Raw genomic sequence first — 9,436 nt, 5'->3', positions numbered from 1 at the left:
ATGATGATGATGAGGAAGAGGAAGTATTAGCAAAGAATTCGTTGATTTCTAGCCCTTGCATTGGCTTTACTTCTAGATATATTTATGGAGATGAGAAATAAAAAGCCGGCTGAAATGCGTCACTGTCGGCATCGGTGAACAGAGGATGGGCAGATGCTCTTGCTTAATTAAAAGTGAAAGCCACTTTTGATGGACAAAAAGGATTTCACTCAAAAAGTGCCTAGTGTGACTCTAGTCACTCTAGTGTGTTTTAACTAGAACTGCAGTAGGCTGATCAGGTTATACAGTTTACGACAGACAGGTGGGAATAATAATAATTAGATTTATGTGGGAATTTAAGGTGATGAAGAAGCAGACAGAATAACCAAAGAATCGTTACAAAGAACCAAATATAAACATGTCATTTAGTAGCAAAGGGAAAACATCTTATTTTAGAAAAGTAGGTCCTAAAAACATAAACAGAGGCAATATAATTCACAACTTGAGCAGAGGAGAACAAGTTATTTTCACACATTTAAGAACAAGACACTCTAAATCATACTTTACACATTACAGGGAAGCATAACACAGGTGTATGTGAAGTATGTTCAATAGGAGTCAGTAGAACATGTTTGAAGAAATGTAATGTCTTATAATAAAGCTGTAGGATGCCAGGAATTCACTATAACCAACTTATAACCAACCTAATAAATGCAAGATCAGTGGGTTAGGGTTAGGGAGAATTTAGTTAATTGTTTTCCCACTCCATCACAGTAGGTGGCGGTGTGCACCTTTAAAGTTGGTTTGCAACCTTCCATAAAACCAAAAGAAGAAGATGTCAGGCTCTGTTCGTCTTCATGGCGGTTCTGTGGGAAGCGCTGTACATGATTACAGGTAAACCGTGTCTGATGAGCGCCAAATCATCTCAACTTCCTGTCAGCCATTTTGATTTTCTTTCAAAAGATTTTTTAACTTTTTTAACCTAGACTGATTTTCACCAAATTTGGCAAATTCACCACGTGTCAAAAGACAAAACCTTTTCCTAAACCGCATTAATAGGCCTAAATGTGATAACTGCATCTGAGGCTGGATCTGTATCTGTATACGCTTTCAACCATTTTTGTGCTTAAAACCCTGTAGCCCTAACCCTATTGATCTGCATTAGTAAAGATGATGGCTGTGATCAGTGGAGATGAATCAGAGACGTGGCCGGCAATCACAAACACATTTATTCATTGCTTCCAGTCATGAAGTTGGTCATCACGGCCTCTGAGGCCAACACAGATGAATGAAGCCTGTCTCGTGTGTGATTGGACGGTGTGTGATGGGTGGAGTGAGAGAGAGCATTAAAGAGAGAGAGAGTGATCAGACACACACTCTTCAGGAATGGACTCTGCATTGATCACGCTTCTGCTCTCAGGTACACGTGTGTGTGTGTGTGTGTGTGTGTGTGTGTGTTTGTGTGCTTGTGTGCTTCTTTATTCACACACTGCGGTTTCTGAGAGTCTTCTGCTCACCAAACTTACATTTATTTGATCAAAAATACAGTGAGATATCATTAAAACCAGTACAGAAATAACTCTAGAATGCTGATTCTGATTAAATTGAAAGCAATAGTGGAGCTTCAGATTTTTGTGTAAACTGACTCGTTTTATTCTTCATGATTCCCAGACAGCAAACTGACATTGAATCAACGTGGAAACGACGTCTCTCATGACATTGTAACAACGCTGATTTTGCTCATCGAATTAACGTTGAACCAACGTCAGACGCGGCATTCTTCAAAGCTAAATGAAAATCGAAAATTGGTTTGCTTTCATAACGTTGAAACAACGCGTTGATTTCAAGTTGATTTTCCGTTAGTTTTGAAAGAATGATGCGTCTGACGTTGGTTCAACGTTAATTCGATGAGCAAAACAATGTCAGATCAACGTTGTTTCGATGTCATATTTCCACGTTGATTCAATGTCAGTCTGCTATCTGGGTTGTTGGGTGTAATATATAAAATACTTTCAATACATCAGTCACTCTGATGTATTGAACGTGTGGTGGTCTGAGTGAGCTCTTGCCGTTCGCAACCGTCTTCCGCTCGGCGTCTCCGCGTCAGTATGAGTTTGTGCAGAGGTCCGTGAACTGCAGCGAAGCGCAGCGATACTGCCGGCAGAACTACCGCGATCTGGCCAGCGTTAGCGACAGCGCAGACCTGAGCAATCTACTGAAGATCACAGATCGACGCTTCTGGATCGGGCTGCTGAAGACCGGCGGCGGGGAGTGGAGATGGGCTCTGGGCGACCCCAGCTACTACACACTACACCCCTCACTGTACCGCAACTGGGCGGCAAACCAGACCAACGCAAGCCTGGACTGCGCCTACATGGACCGGGACGGGCGGTGGCGTATCGACGACTGCACAGCGCAGCGGTCCTTCATCTGCTACAGCGGTGAGAGTCTCTCAAACCATTCTCACCAAACTTTCACCCAATATTGGATTCGATACTCTGTTTTCTTGTTCTCTTGCGATTAGCACAGGTTTGGTGTTTCTTTGCTGATCTGACTAAGGACTCATTGAGCTAAGCTTTTTTAAATGAAAAGAGTTCAATCTGCTTATTCTCCTAATGATGAGGCCGAGGATCAGTCAGATCCAACATCTGTGCTAATTGAAAGAAAAAGATCAAACCCAATGTTGGATGATGATAAAGCCTAATGCTACGTTCACACCGCGCGTCAAATTCGCGCCTGACGCGTCTAGTTTGACGCTTGACCACTTTGTGTTAATTCGCGTGTCGAGAGTGAAACTGACGCTCATAAAAACAAAAGTTTGAAGCGAAATTTACGCGCGTCAGAATCGAAATCCGTTGGCGGCCATTGTTTTTATGTCGAGCGAGCATTCATCAAGAGAGTTACCGCTCTGTATTTACTCTGGAGAGCAGAACAGCGGCGTGGGGATCATCGTCGCCGTATATTTGTGTCCACCGGACCCTTCAGAGCCGAACCGTTTGGCGAGTTTCACCGTTTGCTCGCTCCAGGAGCTGCGCTGGATGACGGCCGCTGTCAGCGGTACTTCCGCCTGTCACGCGCCCAGTTTGATGACCTGTTGTCCCGCATCGGAGCGAGGATCACCCTCGCCCTCATCCATCTAATCTAGCTGTCATTTATTTTTCTTTTGATGATAAATAGAGCCAGCCTTCAAAAGTTATTAACCTGTCCTGTGATTTTTTTTTTCTCTCTCTCACGTCCAGACACGAATTTATGCACATATGTTGATTGTCTTTACATCATAATACTATTTCATATAATCTAGATTTGAAATGAATAACATTCAATACAAAATGAACATGTCCCGTATATAGAAATAATGTTTTAAGTGATAAAATATTTGCTTTGTTGTGCATTAGACCCACACAGGCATTTAGTCATATTACAAAATAATTTATTGAAGCATCCAGATATAGCAGTTAGGCTCCTGATTGGTTAACGCGGCGCGAATTCACGCCAAAGTTCAGATTTTTCAACTCGGTGCGGCAGATGCGAATTCACGTCAAACGCGTGAATCCACAAATGGCACTAACTAACGGTGCGGATCCACTTGTCCGTGCGGCACTTCTGTCGCGCCGTGCTCCGCTTTATTCCCATGGGTGACGTCACGCGAGTTTAACGCGCCCGCAAAAGCATCCCAGGAAGGCGGCGCTTCATTTGGAAAAATGCTGCGCGTCAAAAAGCTGGCCGATGCCCATCTTTATGCAAATGAATTCCGTTGAACGCGCCGCGACTATCCAATAGAAGTAGAGCATATGGAGACGGGGGGAAGTCTCTCGCAGGTCCTCTGTTCTAGACTGGCCGCTGGCTCAAAACCACGCCCATAGCGGTAAACTTGAGGAACGCCCATCAAAGTACAAATGTGGGGAGGCGTCGCGACAACTCGTGACTGTCGTGTCGGACAAGTGGATCTCTAGCGTTAATCATTCGCGCTTAACGTGCCAGACGCTCAATTCGCGCCAACGAGGCGTATTCGCGTCTTCCACGGCGGGCTCCACGCAGGAATTTTTACGCGCGTAACGCGTCTTTGCGTTGACTTAACATTGAAATCATTCGCGCCTGACGTGCTATTCGCGTCCGGTGTGAACGTACCATAACAAGAGATTTAAAAGGCGGGTCACGTTTGACCCGGAGCACTAATGAGGGTTTTCTCTTGGCCTGCAGACACTAGTGAGGGCTTCGTGCCTGTGCTGCAGACGAGGAGCTGGAGATCCGCTCAGAGCTTCTGTAGAGCGAACCACTCGGACCTGGCCAGCGTGAGGAACCAGAAGGAGAATCAGCAGATCCAGCAGCTCGTGAACGCCAGCGGGGCCAGTTCAGTCTGGATCGGCCTGTTCAGAGACGCTTGGGAATGGTCCGATGAGAGTCCCTCGTCGTTCAGAAACTGGGCATCTGATGAACCCAACGGAGCGCCTGAAGACGCCACAGTGATGGTGGTCAGTGGACAGAGAAGGGGACAGTGGGAGGACTGGCCTTGCGACTCGCTGTTCCCGTTCGTCTGTCATTATGAAGGCGAGTCCGATAAGTCAGATAAGAGAACGCCATCATTTGGGCTTGGTTAGAAATCGTGCCGTTGATTCTCAAAGCTCAATAATTTTCGAATATTACTAAACATCCAGTAATCACAATCAGCTCTGAGAGTTTTGATATGAAACGAAGCGTTCACATTCTGTCAGTTTGGTCACTTTACTGCCTCTTTAGTTACAGCACCAGATAAACATGAATGAACATCAGAAGGAATGTAGGAATGATCTAGAGTTGAACTTGTGTGTCAATGCTCTTCTAGATCAGTTCACCCTCATCAAGCAGAACCTGAGCTGGGCTGAAGCCATGACGTACTGCCGACGGAGGCACGTGGATCTGGTGTCGGTCACCAGCGAGCGGATGGAGCGGCGCGTGCGGACCGTGGCCAGGAACGCCTCCACGCCGGCCGTGTGGTTGGGTCTGCATCACTTCTGCGCCATGAACATGTGGCTGTGGCTGCGGGGCGAGGCGGTGTGCTACCAGAACTGGGCGGCGGGCGACGGCACCGGGCCGCGAGACTGCAGCCGCGAGCGGAGAGTCGGAGCCATGCGGACGGCAGGAGACCAGCGCTGGGTTAGCCTTCCTCCAGCTCGCGCGCTCAACTTCATCTGCTCCAACTACGAGGACTGAGGGCCTACACGCGAAATACATGGAGTTTAGTTCCAGCTGCGCTCCGTGGCTCCGGCGGCTCTCTTATGGGTCTCTTATGAGTTAAACGTGTAAACCTGTCACGTGTTGTCTAACTCCAATTGAGTTTGTAATGTCTTTAAATGCTAATGCATCTTCTTCGTTATCTACATGTATATTAAAATCACCAACAATTAGTACATTATCTACAGCCAACAGACCCAGCAAACAAATTTAGGTTCTGGGAACGTTAGTTTTTGGTTACGTTATAAAAATGGAACCTAAAAATAACCAACATGGAACGTTCTTGTTTGGTTCCCAAAAAAATAACCTCATGGGACCATTCGGGAACGTTAGGGGAACGTTCTGTGTTTGCTAAGTGTGTATGGTGGCCTGTAAACCGTAGCCAGCACACATCTCAAGCGGGATTAGCCTACCTCTAAGCATTATGGGAAATCTTTTTCTAATGAACTAAACATTATTAATATTGTTAGTTTGATTAATTCCCAATGATTTATAAATGCTGTTTTTTGTGCTACTGTTTTGAGAACTCTATTAAAGACCAGATTTGGACATTAAGAGCGTTTGTTCATAAGTGTTCAGAGTTGAATCGCTTGTGAAGTGTTGGGCCTGTTTCTCAGAGATTTGTGTTGTGCGGTGGCTGCACAGATATGGGTGAATATGATGGTGTTGGGGATCAAATTAAACTCCATTGGTTTCCATGCAATTTGCTAAAGATCAACACTGAAAACCAGCAAAGATCCAGGTAAGAAAAGAGAACCTTTATTGAAGCTTGTCTTGCTGAAGCAGAAGGAGACTTTGGGGCTGAACTATGGTGTAATAATGTGTCCAATATATGATAATAAGATATTTAAGTCATCCATGATTGAGTGGTGTACAGATGTTGGTGTAATGATGACTCTAAAGCTCAGGTTGGTGGAGGTGTGTTGGACCAGTGCTGATAGAAACTCTATGATTGATGGCTGTCTCTTTGTCATTTGCTCTGTATGGTGTAAATATCCAGAGTTCAGGTCTAGTGAAGAGGAAGAATCAGACCGCAGGATTCAGCAGAAATGAGTTCAGGTTTACAGCGTTTGCATTCATGCTTGACAATCCAATCATTTGCATATCTCCTTTACATCAGATTCCAATGAATGAGTCTTTGTTTGCGCTTTTCCTTCAGCTGTCATCAGCCTTAATCCACGATTGAGAGATTTAAGCACGATGTTGTGTGCTGTGCTTTAGGCTACGTCCACATTAATCGGATGCATTTGAAAATGGTGTTTTCGTTTAATAATGCTCTCAGTGTGGATGAGAAACTTCAAAATCCACCTCACTGAAGCTCACGAGATGATGCCGATGGAAAAATAAATAATTTAGCTTCTCCGTGAGAGATCCGAGACCGGTGCGTCGCTCATCATCACTCACGCCGTCCTCCTCTCGTGGGCCTCGGCCTCGTCCCGCTCGCCACGGACAGTTCAGACAAAGATCAAGCTTCGGCCATCATTTACTCGCCCCCGAGTTGTTCCAAATCTCTATGAATTTCTGTCCTCTGATGAACACGAATAAGGACAGTCAGTGGTCAGTTAGTCAGTGGGGTCCATCAATGGTTCGGTCACGGCTGGAACGACTGGTAGAGCTGCATTGGAGATCTGTGCCGATGGAAGATAAGCAGATGTCAGGATTTCCCTATTATGCATAATCATAATGATATTTTAATTTATGAAATGAAGCCTGAAACAGCTGCAAGTATAGCCGCCGAGTGAACAGACAGATCTAATCAGCCTGACTTCTGTCTTCTTCTTCCTCTTCGGTCTATGAGGGTACAGGGGTTGGGGTGGAGAGAAGTCCTGATTCTCCACACACATCTGTTTTAATGTACACTCCATGTGTGTGTGAGTGTGTTTCTTGGACAACAGCCTAGAAAGGGTCCGTCTTTCTTTGTTTAAGAAGAAAACAAACTTTTCATTCTATAAGAATGTAATATATCTAGTCATTGGTCGGCTGTTACACCCTCTTGAACCCTGAGTAAATGCTGATGTTTGTAGGTGAAAGTAGAGAAGGTTGGTGAACAGCAACTGCTTCATGTTCCTCTTCCAGACCTGTAATTCTTTTCAATCCATGAACAAGGAACAATAAATAGAGGTCAGATATTCAAACAGGGACTTTTCATGCATCCACACTGTGATGTGTGTTGAAGACAGTCATTGTTTGTTTATTTTTGGCAAAACCACCGTTTTTGACTAATAGATCTTTATCATGCGTTCATCTACAAACCTTGAGGCCAATGGGTAAAACGGAGAGCAACATTTATGAAACAAACCACAAACCAAAACCACAGAGATAACGAACCAGCACTGCAAACACAGGGAGACGAAACAAGGGCGTTACGAACAACAGGTGGAGAGGAATAATCAATTCTCAGGTAAAGACTATTGACCAGAGAGCACATGCACAGCTCACTATAAACCAGACTAACACAAACACAGGACTAACCAGGAATCAGAGTTCTGCCACCAACAGAAATATAATCCAGACCGATGTGACAGAAGCCTGACACTTATGAGACTAATAAATCCATGTATTCACAGATGATCCCACAGTAGCTCACGAATCTCAAGCTGTTTGGCGGACATCTCTCTCGGCATGGATGAAGAAACATCACCTGACGGAGCTCCTCATCCTCTCTGACGACCCGTCTCCACAGCATCACTTCACTATCCAGCTAGAGTCTAACTCAATCACCCCTTCAAGGTCAGTCAGCATCCATCCATCCACCCACCCACCCATCCATCCATCATCCACCCATCCATCCATCCATCCATCTCTCCATCATCCATCCATCCATCCATCATCATCCATCCATCCATCATCATCCATCTCTCCATCCATCCATCCATCTCTCCATCATCCATCCATCCATCCATCATCATCCATCCATCCATCATCATCCATCTCTCCATCCATCATCCATCCATCCATCATCCATCCATCATCCATCCATCCATCCATCATCCACCCATCCATCCATCCATCCATCATCCATCCATCCATCCATCCATCCATCCATCATCCATCCATCATCCATCCATCCATCATCCATCCATCCATCCATCATCCACCCATCCATCCATCCATCATCCATCCATCATCCATCCATCCATCATCCATCCATCATCCATCCATCCATCATCCATCCATCCATCCATCATCCACCCATCCATCCATCCATCATCCATCATCCATCCATCATCCATCCATCCATCCATCAGACTCTGGTTATGCTTCAGCTAAGCTGAGTATCGTCTCTGTCTGGATCTGCAATCTGTAAATAAACACTATTTCACTTACCACATGTCTGACTCCTCTTCCGTCCGTGACAATACTTTACATTCATAAAATAATTATTTATCAAGATATTTCAATAGTAAGAAAGGCATTAGAACATATCCAGAAGTCCTATTATTCACTTTTGTAATCTAACTTTAGTCAGACTCGGGATCAGACCCTCACATCGCCAGCGAGAATAGAAATAAATAGAATGGCAAAGCACTTTTCTTAGCATACGTGCCAATATCAACTAATTATAAAACATAAACCCAATGAAAGCCTATTAAAATAATGCTCGATATCAATTTGATTAACATAGAAAGTTACTTTTAGATGCCTGCACATGATTAAATAACACCACTTTATGAAACCACACACAACAGATTCATAACAAAAACGAACACACTTATTTCCAGCATATTTCTATTACTCGGTTATTCCACAAGGGGGCGCTGGCAGTCCATAGTCATTGAATGTCAACTCTCAATAAGAAAACCATTTTAATCTAAATCTGTTTTATTAAATACATAACAAATAATATTATATTAAATATAATAATATATTAAATTATTGCATTGTTACAAAGTGCTTGTTTGACCCCAAAGGAGTTTAATCATCATAAGTATTATTTACATCAGTGCCCAGTCGTGGAGATTCCTGGTCTATTCCTTGGATCTGGTCTTCAAACGCTGATCTCGTATCTCGTTCTGCTCACTGCACTCAAAGATAGACACCCCACCGATGCATTCGCCATTACAGCAGGTAACCGTCATTTCTGGAGTGAAAATAGTGTAAACGCAATGCGCGAGACCATGCTAGGGATGCTAGAGCTAGTAGCGGATGTTTTGAAAGTTTTTGAGGCTGAAGACTGAGATCAGAGGAGTGAGGTTTGTTACACGCGCGATGGCTTTTATCCGAACTGGCCGCCATGCCAGATCAC

General features: G+C 44.4%; 1 protein-coding gene across 1 annotated transcript; it reads left to right on the top strand.

The window, feature by feature from the left end:
- Positions 1–2,285: 2,285 nt before the first annotated feature.
- Positions 2,286–5,739, top strand: LOC120468286 (C-type mannose receptor 2). Its single transcript, XM_089128094.1, has 3 exons — positions 2,286–2,420; positions 4,180–4,527; positions 4,802–5,739. The coding sequence occupies exons 1-3, from the start codon at positions 2,354–2,356 to the stop codon at positions 5,167–5,169; spliced, it is 783 nt and encodes a 260-aa protein (XP_088984220.1). The 5' UTR covers positions 2,286–2,353; the 3' UTR covers positions 5,170–5,739.
- Positions 5,740–9,436: the final 3,697 nt, after the last annotated feature.

Source organism: Pimephales promelas, chromosome 3, assembly GCF_988280905.1.
Source record: "Pimephales promelas chromosome 3, fPimPro1.hap1.1, whole genome shotgun sequence".
In the NCBI taxonomy this organism is placed as follows: Eukaryota; Metazoa; Chordata; class Actinopteri; order Cypriniformes; family Leuciscidae; genus Pimephales; species Pimephales promelas.
Note: the sequence above shows the minus strand (reverse complement) of the source record. Positions and strands in the feature narration are given on the sequence as shown.

Coding starts and splice junctions, on each gene's coding strand:
- LOC120468286 (XM_089128094.1), top strand. CDS start 2,354: ATGGACCGGGACGGGCGGTGGCGTATCGACGACTGCACAGCGCAGCGG. Junction 2,421..4,179: donor GTCCTTCATCTGCTACAGCG/GTGAGAGTCTCT, acceptor CTTGGCCTGCAG/ACACTAGTGAGGGCTTCGTG. Junction 4,528..4,801: donor GTTCGTCTGTCATTATGAAG/GCGAGTCCGATA, acceptor ATGCTCTTCTAG/ATCAGTTCACCCTCATCAAG.